At 32.8% G+C, this 20,057-nt stretch overlaps 1 protein-coding gene across 1 annotated transcript in view; it reads left to right on the top strand.

Moving 5' to 3' along the window:
- Window positions 1–4,490: 4,490 nt before the first annotated feature.
- LOC136969551 (mutS protein homolog 4-like) overlaps window positions 4,491–20,057 on the top strand; it is a 101,516-nt gene continuing 85,949 nt past the window's right edge. Inside the window, exons 1-2 of the mRNA XM_067263765.1 lie at window positions 4,491–4,621; window positions 10,553–10,657. Of these exons, the coding sequence (XP_067119866.1) occupies window positions 4,542–4,621; window positions 10,553–10,657 (185 nt within the window). The 5' untranslated portion in view covers window positions 4,491–4,541. The remainder of the gene's footprint in view (window positions 4,622–10,552; window positions 10,658–20,057) is intronic.

Raw genomic sequence — 20,057 nt, 5'->3', positions numbered from 1 at the left:
CGGAAACATTTAAAACCGTATGGCGCCATCTGTTACGATATTTTATTATTAAAAACTTCTTATATTTTTAATTATTATAAAATGGAAAAAGCTTAATTTTCAGGGTAGAGATGAGTTTCATAAAAAATTGTGAATTCTAATAACCAGTTAAATCGTCATTAAGTCCGACCATACCCGAGATATGACACATTTGACTTTCCCTCGCATATTCCCTCTTTATGCGAGGAAAAGTCAAAAATCATCCGCTTTTGGCTGTAGAATTTATTGTAATCAACCTTCAGCAAGTCAAATATATCATTTCTCGACATAATCGCCCTGTTTTTCAATATACTTTGTCCATCAGTCCACGAGTTTTCCTATTCCTTCATTAAAAAAAAAATATTTTCGGCTGAGCTACGAACCACAAAATGCACCGCTATCTTAACATCGTCGTCAGATGTGATCTTCGTCCCCGTAGCACTTCTTTTAGGGGACCAAACAAGTGATAGTCCGATGGGGCGAGATCAGGACTATAGGACGAATGATCTAACACCTCAAAATGAAGCTTTTGGAGAGTTTCGACGGTGTGGGTAGCTGTGTGGGATAGCACGCCCATTTACATGACAAATTTTTTCTTAGGAGTTTTTCTTTAGTAACGATACGTTTGGCGCTTCGAAGTGGTATCCACAAGTTTTTTATTACCCGTCTAACTCCCGCCATTTTGTCGGAATATGTATTCGTTTAACCAGAAAAGTAAACATCTAAGAATATTCTGAATTAACGTGTATAAATAAGTCATTAAGTCAGAATAATTTTAGACAAATCTGAATTTTCGAATACGCTCGATATTTATGATAGGGTAAGATAGTCATTGTGTGCCGGGATTTCGAGAAATAAAATCAGTTCAATCTTTATATTATTTTATTATAAATGAATAATAATACTGTAAATTAACATTAATGTATTAATTTAAATTGAAAAGAATTAAATAAATTGTAAACTAATAATTGTGTTTAAAAATGTATATATTTGATAAATGAGTTATTTATCGTCTGCTTTTATAATCCTACATATTACGTCATATGAAAATATGACGTAATATGTGGGATTATAAAAGCAGACGAGAAGCTTCAGATTTAGATTGATTTTGACTTGAATCTTCTAGCAAAATTTATGGAATTTGAATACATAGAAAATTTTTAGGAAACTTTAACCACATGTAAGTGTTAATTTGGTCGGCATTCAAATTATGAAAATGACGTTTTATTGATAAGTCGGATGTTGTCTCTCACCATCCGGCCTTCCCTTTGTGGGCCTGGCTGATCCCGTAATGGGTCAATATAAAATATAGATCTTCTTAGTCCTCACAAGTCGGAAATAGGGGGAAAAACTTCAGTGAAAATGGATGTAGTATATTTTTAAAATGTAAATATTTTTGAAAAACGGTTTGGATTCTGTTAACATTTATATATTACGTATTTGTACAAGTTAGATGAAAATCTTTTACTGTTTTTTAAAATTTCAGGCTTGCAAAAGATAAACTTAGTTTAATATTTATATTTTAAATATTATATCTCGAATATAATAGAATAGAATTGAATTGAACAATACCATAATTGAATATATGCGTACATACAAGGTGTCCAAGGAAAATTGTACAGTATATCCGATTTGTTTGAATATTGTACGCTATATGCAAATTATGATCTAGCAGTTATAAACTGAGTTTTAACTTTATCCCAATGGTTGCATCACTAATAACCCTAGGCAAAAAAATTATCTTCGGAATCCTGGCTGATAGGAGAAACATTCCAATTAGAAAGTTGTTCATCATCCTCCAAATAGTAAAAAAATCAATTAATTAAGTTTCCATTACTGGTTTTTGTAGACATTAAAGAATTAAAAGCTAGTGGCTTTCTTTCTTCAGAAACATATCACACAAGGAATAGTTGTTTATGTAGTTTTTTTTTATTAAAGAATAAATTTTCCTTTAATAAAATACTACATAAACATCTGTTCCTTGTGTGATATGTTACTGAAAAAAAAGCCACTAGCCTTTAAAGTCTAAAAAAAATCACCTCTATCTAGTTAAGGTTGCCATAAGTTCAAAACCACAAATCGGGACATTGTGAAATCAAATTGTGATAAAAACTGATGGATATCTAGCATTAAGTAGGCAGTAGCTACTCTCTCTCTCTCTCTCTCTTTTTTTTTCTTTAAACTTTTTCCACTCTGTGGGCACTAAGAAGGCCTCTTTTAGCAATTCCATTATGGGTTCGGCCAGGCCCACAATGGGACGGCCGGGTGTTGAGGGACGGGGGCCGATATCTCCGGTCGGATCATCGCCGAAAAATTCCTAGGGATTTTTTCAACCCGTTCGGATTCAATCCCCCGGTCCTCCAGAGCGGTAGACTGATACCTTAACCGCTCGGCCATCTGGCATGCGGCAGTAGCTACTCTGGAAAACAATTCTAATTAAACTAATTTTACTGAATAACCAGTTACTGAACATTTTTTATTATTTGTTGAACTAATCGAACTTGTTTCACTTACATATTTCAACTGAAAGAAATAATGCTTTTAACTATGGTAATCAATACTGAAAGGGTTACAATTATATTTTTAACATTTTTCATTCAGTTGGCCAATCTCTCTTTTGTAAAACTCTCACTTATACGACTTTTAACATAGGTCCCTTTAGAGTCGTATAAATGAAAGTTCACTACATATATAATATTGTTAAGTATGTTTTGATGAACTGAGTGTAGAATAATTATTTTTGAAAAGCAAAATTCAAAATAAATAAAACTGTCACAGAAATAACACTCGCAAATTGTGTAGAAATAGCTGATTGGGTGACAAAACGGCGAATCTGGCATCTGCGTCTGAGTTTCCAACGTCACATGGATGTCCTGCCATCGTGTACCCTCTTCCTAAATACGAAAGTTGAAGTTCGGCACGGAACAACTTTTTGTTTTATGTCGTTCTCGTTCGTATTTACCACGGATCTTTAGGAGCCGTCTATTAATTACGTGTACAATTTAAGAGGAAGGAGAGTCGTGAAACATTGTGCATTGAGGCACGACGCAACATAGTTTTAGTGGTATTAGTGGCGTATGAATTTGGGAAAGTGGGGCAAGAGTGGGTAATATCAAGAGTGTACTGCTTTGTTACAATGCTGTGTTACACAAAAACAATAATTCTATTCAAAAATATCAAAACAGGCTTTTTAATCATTCAAGATTAAAAAGAAATCATTGAAACGAAATTAATATCAAAACGATTTTTTGAAAGCAATGAGCATGTGCAATCTTACCCCATACATGGAGCATCATTACGATACAAGTGCAATCTACAAACGTCACATTAAAAGTGTCTTTCAAAGGAAGTGCATTGTTTGTGCCACCATGAAAATTTGTATTTAGTCTTCACTGGATGGATTCACATAATATTCTATGACAATCACTTCTCATATGTATAAAATGAGAAATTGTAGGTTATAAATCCTCAGTTTGTACGGTTCTAGAATGTTCCATTGCCCATTATCCCTCTCTACTATGTTGCCTAGAGGGCCAATAAGCCCAGTGGGCAGCAGAGAAGTTGTATATACTGATACATGGTTGGAGACAAACTCTTTTCAGTGCCAGTGTAGGAGGAATACGAGAGTAATCAGTAATGAAGATATTGTATGAGGGAAGAACTTGGAGAACGTATGGATTCTGTTCCAATCAATGAGATGATGAGGATGAGACTTTCACTATGTGACATGGGGTTTAGAGGTACTTCTTCCATTATAGTATCTCCTCTACCCCTTGATTGTGTACTAGCAGTAGGTTTTGGTGTAAGAAAAACTTTGTGAGATTAGACTGATATGTCATTGTACCATTGTCATGACCAGATGAATCAACTGATTGTAACAGGAAGCTAAAGATTTGTATTTTATGAATACCCACTGATTATTATTTGTATTGGATTGAATGTTCATCCAATTTTGAAAAAATAAACTTATCATTCATTGTATACAGGGCAGAAAAAGTCTTCATTGAAGGTGAATAGTTTGATAAGAGTTCTACTTTACCAAACATATATGATTTGTAGGCTATTGCTATTCATAATAAGCTTAATCCATACATTGGTTTGTTTTTATTTAACATTCTCAATAAATGGAAACATATATCATTGTAAAATAACATTGAATGGCATAGAAAAACATAACTTGCCTTCTTTGGAATTTGAGCTTTTGCCAAAGTTGATATCACTGACTTTGGTGACATTGATCCTATGACCAAAATCACTTACCAGAAACATTTTAATCTCTAAATAAATGATTTGTGATACATGCTCTTGTCACACTTTCCCTTAGTCATGTGAATAAATTATTAGAAAATATTTGAAAAACTTTCTAAGTCATTTCTTCAGTTTTATTACAGAACTATTGTTCATGTACTGTAAAAGTATTTAAAGCGGAGGGGGTTTGCTAAGATGTTCCCCTTGTATACAAATGGAAGGGAGGAATCAAAATTGGCTCAAAAACTGTACATGTAATTAATGGACAGTCTGTTATGGCATTTTTCCATGCCATTTCTGCTCCCATACTGTTTCAGTTCCTATTCTTCATAATCATAAAGCAAGCAATGAACAGGTAAAACTTTTAATTAGCACTTAATATAGATAAAAAATGTTTAATTTTTTAAACATTTATCTGCTAACATTATATTAATTGTATATATCCAAAAATTAGCCCGATTATTTGCGGCAGTTGGCAATGTATTGATGTAACAATTGTATAACAATCTGAAGAGGGACAATATGAGTCTAAAATGCATTTTCTTAAAGGTATTTAAAATGTATAAAAAAAAAGAGTTATAATATACAGAAGTCATTATGATAAGTTTGGGAAAAAACAACACTATTGGGTTGCTGAAATAATGTGATTAAAAACTTTTCTAAACTTTAGAATAAAATGCAAATGAAGTATTATAAATGATATTTTATTGAAAAAGTTTCACTTAATCCACTTCTAAAATATACTGTAGCTTCACAAACAGTCTTACTACACAATATTAATTAGTTCAATTAATGTTAGAAAGAATATTCCTTAATGCCTTTTTCTCTGAAGACATGTAATAAGGTTCTAGCAAACAATGATTTATTTTTGATGCATCTACAGCAAAAAACATCAATGTTTCAATGTTGCACCAATGCGTCTGCAGTACTAACCAGACGCAATATATTGCATAAGTAACTTTACAGGAATCAACAATTTTTCTGCCAATTAACAAGATTTAATATTAGATTAAAGAAGATAAAATATCATACAGAGTGCCATTAATAGAAGATTAAAATGGTAAGTCATTTGAGATCTCAAAAAATCTACTTCAATCTCAGTACTATGTACAGTGCAATAGCATACAATCAGCATTTCAATAATACTATTTAATATTGATATTTGATATGGATTTTCCAAAAATCATTTTGATCTTGTGGCTTAAGATTGGTATCTGTAATACTAATCTTAAACCATGATTGAAATCCACCAAATAATAGCACCCGGTGCTATTTGGTGATTTTCAATCAAGATATATTGCACATGCTCTTAAGTTAATTGCAACAGTTGAGATTGAAAATTCTGGATTATTCAAAAGTTGTATTGCAAAGAAATGACAAATAACTTGTATGTGATTTTGATGTTACTGAAATTTATGATTAATAAGTTGATTCTAAATTACTGACATATATGAGAATTACAGTTTATATATTTTTAGAAAATTAAGATTGATAAACACATTATTTTGTCTTCTTCTTCTATGTAGCTTCTCCAAGCCAGAGGTTGCTAACAACCGATCACCATTTCTCTCGATCTCTCGCAGTGTGAATTAGTTGATTCTTATTAATTTGAGTCCATTCCGCTATATCTTGCAGGTAGGTCCTCTGCTGTCTTCCTTGGGAATGGGTTCCTTGGATCCTGCCCTGTAGTATGACAGGAAGCAGTGAGTTAGTGGCCTGGATGGCATGGCCACAGTACCTCATTTTGCATTCTGTTATGATAGGAAGCAGCTGTCGCTCTCCCACTCCAGTCTGTTCCAGCACGTGTGCATTGGTCACCTGCTCTGTCCAGTTGATCTGTAACATGTGACGGTAGCACCATATTTTGAATGCTGCCAGTATTTTCTCAGTGCCCTTATTCAGGGTCCACGTCTCACACCCATACAGCAAGACAGACCATACATAGCAGCGAAGTACTTTAAACTTTATCTCCAGGCTTAGTTTCTTATCCATAAGTGTTCACTGGAGAGTAGAGAAGGCTGATTTCGCTAAAGGGCAATAGGTTTTGGTTGGAATGTAATAGTTGGAATTAAAACAAAATTTTTTTCATATTTAAACAAATGTATTTAACAGAATTATGTGTAAAGAAAATACCAAAATAACAAAAAATTCATTAGTAATTTCAATAGGTAAGGAATAGGGATTCTTATTATATTTTTCACATGTTTAGAATGCAATGTTTATTACAATCATTTTCTGAAAGAATGATTTTACAAAGGAAAACAATTCTGGATATTAAGTATACATTGTATTACAAGAAATTATAGACAAGGTAAATGTTATAAATGTATAAAATGCTGCATATTTTTCACTAAATTCACTTTATTCTTTAGTTTGATATGGGGAAAAGATTTAATTGCAAAATTTAATGATGGTATATACCACTATGCATATAATTAGTTAAGACAATTAGTTTGTTGGTGTTAATTTATATAACTCTTAATAAAACATGTATTTCAAACATTTTTGACATTTACAGAATGTCTTCATCAGAAACTGAATTTTAAAACAGATAAAATTTATTAAATCAATTCAGACTCTCAGGTGCTGAGCAAAAGTGAAATTAACCAGTTAGCCAACTTTTTAAAGCAATACTTACACATACAGAGCTTGAAAAATATATCTTAGAAGACAATTATTCTACATTGGTCCCAAAACAAATTTTTATCTGAAAAACATTACTGATGACAGCATGATCCCATTAACCAGCCCATTTATCCACCAGAGAATTGGTTACTGATACACTGGCTAACTGATTGATATAATCTTTGCTCAACCCTTTAGAATTTGAATTGATTTGATAAATTTCATCTATGTTCTGAAATTCAGTTACTGATGATGACATTCTGTAAATCTTGTAAACCATTGAAATATATATTTTATTAAAAGAGTTATTGTAAATTAACACCAACAAACTTACTAATTGTCTTAACTAATTAAACTGATTTATAACATTAATTTGTAGAAATAAATTTATAAGTTTCTCAACACAAGAAAAGGACAACTCCATATAATATCAAGTAAAACCAAGAAACTTCAAAATTAAAGAACCATTCTTTTAATTTCTGAAATGCTTTTGAGAAGATTTAATTTCTCATCTTCAGTGATCTCCAAAAACATTCAAAATAAACAACAGATTTTTTTAACATTTAAAAATCTGAGAAATATTAACTTTGTTTCCTTTTCTCCATTCATTTTCAAAAACCCACCCTCCACTTCTATAACTATCTTATGTCAATCAATTTTGCATTTCAGAGCTCTTTCTTTATTACAGCTTTCCACCCTTCAAACAATTCATCTGCATTTTTCCTGTTTAGTATCTCATGATCTAAGACCAATACATGGCTTATCTGTCATATATATCTGTTTCATATATATCTGTTTCATTGTTTTCATGTTTGTTGTTTCCTCTTGTTTATACACCAACCTAGGTTGTTTCTAGTCTACTGTTGAACTAGTCTTTTATGCCTTCTTTGCCAGAATTGCTAACTTTCCTCTACTTACATCATTCCACTGTTCTTCCACTCTAGTTTGTAAGGTCCTAATAACCTGTCTTATGTAATACCTATTTGTAGCTTCACTCTTCTCTATCTTTACTATATACATGCTTAACTGCCTCAAATCCAGAAATCTATTTTTTTTTCATTCTTTAACATGTCAAATATGCTATTCTTCTTTTTAAAAATTAAGTTTCTCTCCTATACACTTCATAAACTTATAAATTTTCATAGCATCTACTTTCAGTCTTTTATGCAGGGCATATTCTAATGTGCAACTGGATACAAAATGTGTAATGAGAATTTTGAATTGTGCAATGGAAATCTCATATTTGTGCAGTAAATAATTTTTTGATTCTGGGTGTTATAAGTATTTCTTTCTTCTCATTATGTTAAAATTAAAATATTTATCTAAATTACACAATATATGGTAAAACCTGTCCAAAAATGGAACATGAATAAAAAAAAAACTAACCTGAAAGGAAAAAATTATTCAGAATAGAGTGATTTTCTAGAATAACCTGTTCAAAACAGAAAACCTGCCAATCCAGAAAAAATATTGGTACTGTGTGATTCCGGTTTACACAGGTTTTACTATATATTTTTTTCAGCCCATAAAAAGCTGTGGAAGGAATGTTGGTAGGATTTACCATTGTATCAAGTATATACAATAGATTTTCTTTTATGCAGCTGCAACATCAATATTATCATTTAAACTATAATCCACAACCATAGTGCACTTATTGTATAGTTAATTATATCACATGCAGATGTACTGTACAGTACACACTGTGCATGTCTAATGATTAAGTTTGAATGGTGTTTGAAATTAATAAATAACTATACAGATATAAGATTTGTATTGCCCTTATTTTCCATTTATGTCTTTTAGAACAGCTTATTAATGCTAGGATTTATGAGATTGGCCAAAACAAAACTGATGTTTGTGCAGTAGGAAAAAAAACCTTAGAATAAGGCCTGCTCTTATGATTATCTATTCTCCACTTGCTACGTCATCTTTTTTACTCCTATAATTTTCAGTTGAAAATTTTTCTCTTAGCACCATTAATTTCTGGTTCTAAATCTTTCCTTTCTGTACAGTATCTATAAACCCTTCTGAAGACTGAAGAGATTGTACACAGCTGCCAATATATATTTAGTTGTTAGATGGTTTACATCAGCGTTTCTCAAAGTGGGCGATAATGCCCCCTTGTGGGTGGTGAGTAAATCTAGGGGGGTGCTGGAGGCAGGATACTGAATGGTGACCAAAGGCAAAACTTGAGGTTACTGACAGCAGTTCCCTTTCCTCTGTTAAACTGATGAGAGGAAACATTGCGTTTAATGGTTTCCAGTTGTTGAGAACAATGTACAGTAAGGGCACAAAGTATGAGATTCATAGAAAAGTTTTCCTAAGAATATTTGCAATCCTTTCTCACACAAGAGAAAATGGGTTAGGGGGCGTTGGGTATAACTTTATGGAACAAAGGGAACGGTGGATCAAAAAAGTTTGAGAATCACTGGTTTACATGAATACCAATGTATTAAGGATTGTGATGTATTCTTTTTTCTGTATATCATAGTTATCATTCTTTCTGAAATTCTTATATTTATATCCAAATAATTTATTTTCTTTCTCACTCACTCAAGTTGCAATATCAATCTCCTCATTTTTATTGATAACTTGTATAAACTCATTGTTCTATCCATACTACTAAATAACATCTATATACTTATTTATATAAATAATAATGTTTTTTAAATTTCAGTTATATCCACCTTCTTTTTTATTAATACATCTTCACCAGATGTGTCACTATCCCCGACCAAGGTGATCCAATGGTTAAACCCACTTTCTGTCTATAACAGATCTCCTCTGAAGACAAAATGTGATTTCTTCCACACAATTTCCAGTACTCTCTTAACCATTTTACTTCCTTTAGTGACATTGAGAAATAATCTTTCAAGGCTTTTATCATTATCTCATAGGCCACCTCCACTACAATTGAAGGATGAAACTTTTATAATCTAACACACAAACACATTTCATTTCTGTTATTGAAATGTCTTTTAAATCCCTTACTACTTGTTCACAACTTCTACCTGAAAACTTCCTATCCATTATTCCTTCCTTTATTTTCTGTAAGCACCCTTTCAAAGAAATTATGAATGCCTACCTTCTCTCTGAAACAAGTTATCTCCAACTGATTAGCATAATTGGCAATTGGCAGTGCCTGCAGACTATGAAAAAAAAGCATCATATGTACTACATCATGCAAGAAGATACCTATATATATATATATACAGGTATCTTCTTGTATAATGTATCCATACCTTCCTGTGTACACATATACAGGAATCCCTTGATTGATGCAGTTAATCCCTCACTGCTACTGCATATATCAAAATTGGTCCATTCATTTGGTACCTTGGTACTCAACTGAATGAACAATCATGACCCACTAGAACAAATTTTCAGTTAATAACAAATTTTTTTATTTAAATTTTGTCATCAGTAAAAAAGTTGTCTGTGATAAAAATGAGTAACTAATTTTAAAATAAAATTAAACCTTAGAGCCTCCTTGGGGATTGTCTTCTTTGGAAAATTACAGTGAATACCTCTGATTGTTGATGAAGTTGATTGGAGTGTAATATTTCTAAATGTAATTGAATAATCATTTTTAATATATATTATAAAATTTGGTATTTGTTTCATTAAGTTAATATTTATTGTATTTTTTTAATTTGTCAAGAATGTCAAGTCAATTAGCTAAGAAACAAAAGTATTCAAATGAGGAAATCAATAATAAAGATTTACAAGAATGGTTGAGTGAAAAATTTGTTTTCAGAAGAAAAAGGTAATAATAGATTATGTATTTAATGTTTCAAATTGGTGATTTACAAAATTTTACCTGTAATAGTATGTATAAGTTATGTACAAGTTGCCATTCATACTCTATTTTAAAGTAAAATACTCTATTTCATAAATTTTAATTTTTTACAATTTATAATTGTTTGTTTTTATTATATTGTGTTGTGTCCTACGAGGTTGAGCTGTTGCAGATTTTTGGGCTATATACAATAATTTTTATTTTGTGTTGTATGAGGGGTTGGCAAGCTGTTAGGAGAGGGGAACGATATTTAAGGTGATGCGGATTGGCAACAGTACCTTTTTTCCTTGGCTGGCTGGTGAGAGGTTGCCTGAGTCAACGAAAAATGTCTATTTTTTCTGTATGTGTTACAGTGTTTGAAGTGACTGCATGGGGCGGTAGAAGCGGTCTACACAGAATCGTATTATTGGACTTGGAGTGAAAAAAATCTGTTTGCATCAGCTAGAATACTCTCTGGATAAGTGAGACTTTATGCTAAATTTAAGCAATTACCAGTAGTGGACATTTGTAGAGAGGTAGTTTCAGGAGAGACTCAAGTGTGAGTTAAAACAACGGACTTGTACTCAACTCATTATACAGGTGAACCCGTCTGGTTCCCTAGGTATCTATATGTGTGTTCCAGTGGCGTGCCGTGACATTTGATGACAGGGAAGCTGTGTTTCTGTAAGAAGCCGACTTCCAGGGCAATCAGTTAATTGCGCGTCAGTGATGGTCTAGGGCAGTGGTTCTTAACCTTTTTATACTCACTGCCTACCAAATATTTCATAATTTTTTTGTGACCCCCATTTTTTAATAATAATTTATATTTGATAATTTGATAATTTATCTATAATAAATTGATTTTTTTATTATTGTTTTATTTTTTATATAATAAATGTAAATCATAACTTTATTATTTCATTATCTATTTAAATAGCATTCAAACTTCACAATTAAACATGAAAACTCATTAATTTTTAACAGAAAATAAAATAAGAAACATGTCGATAAATCGATCCAATGTCGATGCTAAAACTAAACTAAAACTAAAACGCCCACTTGTGGTAAGGATTTTGCATATCTTTTGCAAAAATATTTAAATTTTCAAAGCCTACTATTTTTCCTAATTATTTTTAAAATTCCAAGCATTAATAGTTTCTTAAAATTGCTTTGGAATAAAAGAAGTAAATACTGCGGTGTAAGTAGCATATTTACATTTATTTCTTCTGTACTAACAAAGTTGTATGTAGGAAGAAATACAAAATAAATAAATAAAAACTAAATAGGAAAACTTTATCTTTTTTATTTCACTTTTCAATACGATATTCGGATTATACATCAATTTTCTTTTTATTATATTCTGAAAAAAATTTTGCATAATTTGGCGGCCCCCGGCAAACTTCTTATGGACCCCCAGGGGCTGCGGCCCCCTGTTAAGAATCACTGGTCTAGGGTCCATTCGTATTCATTTGTTCGATAAGCCAGTAAAAACTGTAGACTTCTCTAAATGTATTTTTAATATCACAATTACATTCTGAATCGCTAGCCACGATATAAGGGCTAAAATTAAAAATAAATTATAAAAACTTACTCGGTGAAATAAAATGTGCGATGGATATACATACCTGGTACAATGTATTGTTCGATTGTATTAATATACTTTTAAAGAAAATTATAATTAAAATATAGCTTTGTAAAGAAACGTACATAAAAATAACATAAAATATTCTTTACTTTTTAAATCTTAAAACAATCCACTTAGTCAAATATCTTGATACGAGTAGCTAATGGATGGAACTAGTGACGGTCCAGGTAGGTGTGTAGTGAGTGTGTGCGTGCCAAATCCCGAGGGTGCCGATACCGGTCAATGTCAAATGCCTCTTTTGTCGCATCACTAGTATATCTCAAAGGACGCCACAGGGCTGTTGTAAATTTTAAACGTTTCTCACCGTAGCTGTAAAAATCTAACTATGTTAAACTTAATAGTCATTCGTTTTAATACCAGGTGTACACGGAAATCAGTTTCCCACTGTACTGAGCGAGTGATTGGTTCTGTTAAGCTTTTGTTGAAGTAAAATTCTGGCTCTTTCAACAGGGTTTTATTTATGTCCCCATTCCCTAATCTCTTAATTATTTAGTCACTTCTTAAGTAGAAATAAGTCGAAACCAGTTACTTTGTACCTGAATATCTGTAGTCTTGGGAAAACAGTGGAAAGACAAATTTTTATGACAACGGATATATAAATCGTAAATTTAAAGAAAATAAATTCTAGAGCTTTTTTTTGTACCATTGTATGTACTGTACGTCTCATTCATTAAATTTGGTTGTAAATGATGCTGCCAAAGTAACAGTTAATTTTTAACACTGTACTAGAATTGTACACGTTTTTTCTGCATCCCCTTACAGATGAGACATACTAAATCGTAATATCACCGGTTTAACATTGAAATCCGTAAGTAATATAAGATGGGAGAGCGGAATAAACGCAGAATAAATATATCAAATATTTTAATGGAGTTTTTTAAACTCCTGTCAACTATACAGAACTATCATAAAAACGTGCCAGTAAACTCCTATCGGTTGGGTTGTTATAAATCTAGTCTAGGGTGGGCAACCCTTTTTATAACATGGGCCAGAATAAATTTTACGTTTTTTTCCGCGCCGTAGTAGTTAATTGACGCCTTCTTGTGACTCGTAATTTTTTTAGTCTGCAAATATGAAATAAATAAATAAAAAGTTAATTACTACATTTATTTCTCTTATCGTTTTCGAAAATTACAAAGAATTGGAAAAATAACTATTAATTAGTTATTTTTCCAATTCTTTGTAATTTTCGAATTTAAATTGGAAAAATAACTATTAATTAGTTATTTTTCCAATTTAATAATCTATTAAAGATCTCGCGGGCCGGATAGAAACTTTTCGCCAGCCGTAGCTGGCCCGCGGGTTGCCCGCCGTTGATCTAGTCTGCTCGTGATTCACATAATCGGGCGAGGGTGGCCGAATATCTAGCAGGCGGCTAACAGCCCACAACCGCTCCGGGATATAAAGTCGCGTACTCTTTACGCGTGTGTCGCTTCTACCAGCTAAACCGTGACGTTGGTGCTCTGTAAAGCGCATGCGCCAATGCCTATAATCTGGCTGCTTGGAAGTTGACAGGCAGGTGGCTAACAGCCCACAACCGCTCCGGGATATAAAGCTGTACTCTTTACGAGTGTGTCGCTTCTACCAGCTAAACCGGGTGAGGTTGGTGCACTTTAAACCGCATGTGCTAATGCCTATATAATCTGGCTGATTGGAGACTGACCCGGTTTCGACATTCCTTCCGCCACCGAATTATTCGAATATACAATAGCAATCTTATCGTTTTTTTTTCACATGTAGTATAGAAATTTGTAAAAGATACATAATGCAGTTATAATAAAATATTAATTTTAATTAATTCAAAGTACGTTAAAATATGAAAATTTATATTTTATAAAATTCAAGGGAAGGTCATTGGAAGGTGGAATCGGCGCTTCCATCGCTTCCAATGACGGCACGCCACTGGTGTGTTCTAGTGGACAACTCTAAATTTTATATATATATTTTTTTGTACATAAACTTATTGTTAGGCCAACATTTTCTTTGTCCTCCTCATGTGGTAATCATTCACCTGCACAGTAGTCGTAATATGTAATACTGATTATTCCGCTTTCCACAAGGTAGACTAATTCATGAATTCATAGATTTCAAATTTTTCAACAGACAAATGCCAAATTTTGTTGACTGACAATGGAATTCAGTGTAACTAAGTCTGACCTAAAATTATTTCTTATTATCTTTCAAACATTGTTTTAATTGGTTTGGGCAATTAGTAATATTAAAAATAGAATAAAGTAAAAATAAGCATTAGAGAAAGTATTGTATCATTATATTTACACTTTAGCATCAATATTATTTGTGGAAATAACAATAACCCTTAGTGGGACTATTACATGTATATGTAGGTTTGATTACCATGAGATAAAAGGGACAACAAAAAATGTCACTTTATATACAAATTATATACAAAAATTTACAAGTTGTTTTCTAGGCCACATATAGAGACCAAACATACCAGACAAATTTTGTCTGTATAATAAGTTGAGTATGATGCAAGTCCTTTCTGCTAATATACACATGAATCTTTCCCAAAATACTTCTCGGGCAATGTCCACTACTGGTAATTCACTAATTTTAACACAAAGTCCTAAGCGTCCAGTGAGTATTTTCATCGATGAAAATGGATTTCACCTTCAGTCTGATAATACAAAGTTGTATAAAGCTTCAACTGTACTTGCAGTTCCCAAGCACACCTTAACACAAAATGTAGGCCTTCCTTTTTGACCCAGGCAACATCTTGCCAGCCAGAAAAAAAGATGGTGCATGGTGTTGCCAATCCTCACTTCCTTAAATCTCCTTTCCCTCCAACTGCATTGCTGCCAATCTTCCACATACCAACAAGCAAAACAAAAATAAATGAATATGTATAGCCCAAAAACCTGCAACAGCACATATTACGGTATTTGGATTGGATTGGATTGGATTGATAGAACAAGGCAACATAACACAAGGACAACCTGTTAAAGGGATGTTAATCTCAAGAGACTTTCTATGGGGATAGTTTCCCCATAGAAACTCTCTTGAGATTCACATCTCTATGGATATATTTAAATCTCCATAAAATTTTTAATGAGAATTTACTTTATAAAGATTACTGTGTTTTGAGTAGTGTTCTAAAACATTGACTGTAATAATTTCAATGTAAGTGAAAAGTGGCATAACATTTTAAAGAGTTATTTGCCAGTAAATTCACTATACAGGGTGGGCCAACGAAAACAAAACGGCAGAGTGTTTGTGTTTTTCCAAGCAAATCGCTCGGACAGGTTGATTTTATTTTCGAGGGGACATGTTATGCAATAAAGTTTTTGCGATTCTGAATACAACAGACAACAAAAAATTTTAAAAACTCGTTTAGTTAATATTCAGATTCGCAAAAACTTTATTGCATAAGATGTCCCCTCGAGAATAAAATCGACCTGTCCAAGCGATTTGCTTGGACGAACACGAACACTCTGCCGTTTCATTTTTGTTGGCCCACCCTGTATAAATTAACAGGTGCCGTAGATCTAGAAGGCTGATATTTACTGTATTGTTATGTCATGCTTGAAAATGTCAGTAGCATGTTACTTAGGCTTTGTTGTAATATATTTCTAGTTGAATCATTGTGCAAAATTTTATATGAAAATTCTACATAGTTTTGAATTAGAGTTAAAAATGAGACCTTGGCAGTCAGAATTAGCCATTACTAAAAATGTAACTAACTACAATAAGGTAAGATAAAGATAAGATATTGTCACTTTTCAGAAGGAATGGCAAAGTCAACTATCTACCATGTTATTAATAGAAGGTATGAAGAACATTATTAATAGAAGGTATGAAGAACATAGAAGAACTGAATATATGAAGATACCTAGTTGTCCATTATCTGAAAAATGCCAAAAAAGTACAGTACATTGATTATTTTTCAAGTTCATCTACTTGGGATGTGAATAATGGGTCCACATTTCAAAGTTAACACATCCATGGAACTGTTTGCTTTATAAATTTCTAGAATTTCCAACTGCTTTAATCTATTAACATCATTCATATGTTCATTGATCTCAATACTATCCCAAATGACTTCCATGTCGGATTCATTATCAAATGCTAATAAACTAGTGTTGGTTAGACCTTTATTCACTGCCAATTTGTGCTCCTTAATTTTTCTAAGAAGGTTCCACTTGGTTTTACTGATGTATTTCATTTTTGTGTTGAATTGATGGTCATGTATAGGTACTAGAAGGGTCCTGTGAATTTTTGTTGTTGATCAAAAGTTTGAAAACAGTTGGGTTGCACTTAAAAACAAGGCTCAAATTGTTGTGGTTTGCAATTGCCTTATGTATGTATTTTATGTAAGGCAAAGAAAACCTCAAAGTTACCCTCTTTTTTAATCATATGCTCTGCTGCTTCTATCTTGAGTGTTTCAAATTAATTTCAATTTAATTAATGTCTTTGAAATGACATTAATTAAAATTGATTACAGTAGACCCCCCTATAACATGGTAGATAACTTCTGTGTTATATTAATCCGTTTTGTACGAGTCACTTAAATACATGAGCCAATCACAGCCAGTGTGCCGGGCTGTGATTGGCTCATGTATTTAAGTGACTCGTACAACTCAGATTAATATAACACAGAACTTATCTACCGTGTCATAGGGGGGGTCTACTGTATTAACTTTCTAGAATACCCATGTTGTAGTGCCACCTTCCTGTTGTAAATAAGTTTCCTGAAGGTGCCAAGCGTATTGGTGCAATATACTTGGCACCTTCTGGAAAAATGTAAAAGCGGATGCAATGTGTAAAGGGTGATAGGTAGATTTCCAACAAATGCTGGTATGGATCTCATCTCTTTTAAATGTGATGGGGATGTCTAAAAATAGATTTCTGTATAATATTCCTGTTCAAACTGTAGTTGTAGCCCATATGGATTGTGATTAATCTTATGAAGAAAGTGTTGCACATTTGGTTTAGCATGCCATACTAGTGAGATTGAGGCCGAAGTTTTAAATGCAAAAACATATATGCCGGATGTTCAGCGCCGCTTTCCTGTAAGCCTAGAAGTTTGACAACAGTGTTTGGAAAGTCAGTGGAATCACGCTTGACCTTCCAAGCACCATTGTCAAACTTCTAGGCTTCTAGGAAAGCAGCGCTGAATGTCTGACGTACATGTTTTTGCATTTAAAACTTTGGCCTCAACCTCGCTATTATGAAGACATTATCTACTTATCTAGCATATAGCGAAGGTACTAAATGCAGAGGTGGGAATCAAGATTATAAAGAAAATGGCTTATGTTAAAGTACTACATTATAATAAAATACTACTAAATTAATAAAGTACTATTTTAAAGTACTACTAACAGGTACCCACCTGTTGAATTAAGCCTGAATCAACAACAGAAAGATACACTCCAACAATACTAAAAAGACTGAAATCAACAGGCTTAGATCAAAAACACATTGCTAATCATTAGATCACTCAGAGACATTGCATAAAGGGCTACTATAAAAATTGAAAGATACTCAGAAATTAACAGCTCTGGCCCAGAGACCATGAAGAATGCCAAAAATTTGGGATAATTATAGGCTGAGCCAGTGAACCATATTTCTGCATCATACAGATAGACTCTAACACAACTGGTACACAATAATTCCAGCAAATCGGACTGGGAAAGAACTAATTATAATGGGAAACACTCTCCAAAATTTGATTTTTCTCAAATTTCTCAATTTGAATCTTCTTCAAACACTTCCATTTGGGTTCCTTTGTGAGATTATATTTTTGAACAAATCTTATATTTCTGCAATATGTTACAAAAGATCTATGATCTTTTAAACTAAAAAAAGGATTTTTAACATCTTACTTTTTACTTTTCTTGTACTGATTGTTTTGTTATACCAAAACAAAATGTTATTTAGAATAGATTTAAAAATCAGACAAGAATAATTTATAAAACTATCAACGTTGCAAATATCATATTAATGTTTTATTTAATGTTTACAAAAACATTTCCACACCACTGATACAGAGGTGGCTCTATATATATAGGCAAAAAGGCAATGCATAGGATCTTGAAATTTGTTAGTATATTAAATCATCAAATTGGTAATTATTGAAAATATAATGTGTGAAATTTCAAAGTTTATCAGTGTTTTGTTGGGGCCATAAAAATAAAATGTGACACAAAGATTTATCTTAACCAAAAACAGTAGCTTAATATGCCAGCATACAAAGGTTCTCATGAGACCCAAGCTATCAGCCACTTTCAGTGAAACGATTCTTAATTTCATGACTGCACAGACACCAGCATGCACAATTAAAACTGGTTACAATAAAACTACCACTGACCTGATTCTAGTAATTAACAATGATACAAGTTATAATAAGCATAACACAATGAATTTTATAATTACAAAATTAAGGAGGCAAAAAAATATTTCTTGCCGGCAGGGGCGGAATATACTCAACTCCAGAGTCCATCACCTTCTGTAATGTTCATCTGGACTCATTCATAAGGTAGATGTCAGCATGCAACCCCTTCAACAAAATGTTGTGGTTGTCTTCAAAAGCTCCTCAAGCTCATTCCACTTCTGATGTGGTCCATGTCTCAGCAAAAAGTGAAGTTTTTTGCTTCACCAGTCTCCCCCAGGCTGTCTTCGTTGTATTCTCTAGACCAGTCTCTCCTTAGCAGGAGTCTGTCTCAACTTCATACAACAAAAGAGCTGGTCTGGACAAGTTTACAAAAATTGGATAGAATAAGGGATAAAGAGGATGGTAGAGGAGACAAAGAAAACAATATGGTGAACTGCCACAATTGTACCAGTATCTGATGCATCTACAGAACAATCATTTTCTAAGTTGAAATTGATCAAGACTGTTAGACTAGATGCTGCTTGTCGAAGAGATTAGTAAAAACTAGTTAGACTCACGTAATTGGTTATATAACAAAGAAATAAAGATTACACTGTCTTGACTCATGGAAGGTCAGTGCTGAAAAGGGGAGAGTGCAAAACTAGGTCACCATCCCCAAGGAGTCAACAGTGCCACCAATCTTTTATTACGTAATGGAAAAACATTTACAAAACATCGCAACATAACGGGTTGTACGTAACAATGTCGTATAACATTTGACAATAATTTTGATCGTTGATTCCAACAAGAACTACCTCTGATTAACAATGTGCCAAAAGAGACTTTTTTCAATTTTGATCTTATCTATTGAAAGAGATATTGCTGCAGAATTGGTTTTTTTTTTTTTTCTGTAATGCCTAGTTCAGACGAGTAGAATGGTGGAACACATTCATCCTGCAATGTTTAATGAAGTTACTGCATGATGTGTTGTTTTTTTCTGTGGATAGTCTATGGGCACTGTGTGGACAGAAGATGGGAGAATTTGTTTTGAGTTGACCAGTCATCATAGATGCTCATTACCACATAGTAATAATGTTCTTGGAACTTTATTTCTTAACAAAATATAAAAATTAAAGATTCTTGGTACATCCATTAATGAGCAGCCATTTATTAAAAGGAATTTTTAATATGTTATTTAATAAGATTTGAGAGGATCAATTGAAATTTTTGAACTACTTCAGAATGTTGTTTCCAAGCTTTGATGAATTGTATCATACTCTGAAAAATTCACCAATAAGCAGATGATGTGTCAACTATGCAAAGAGCATAGTTGACACAACTGCCTTTTCTGCCTGTGTGAATTATTTGGTATGATGGAATAGTCTACCAATCCGCAGCTGCCACATGGCAAC

This window comes from Centruroides vittatus, unplaced genomic scaffold, assembly GCF_030686945.1.
Source record: "Centruroides vittatus isolate TY-2023 unplaced genomic scaffold, ASM3068694v2 contig_1035, whole genome shotgun sequence".
NCBI lineage: Eukaryota > Metazoa > Arthropoda > Arachnida > Scorpiones > Buthidae > Centruroides > Centruroides vittatus.
The sequence above is the reverse complement of the archived record's forward strand: the minus strand, read 5'-3'. Positions and strand labels throughout refer to the sequence as shown.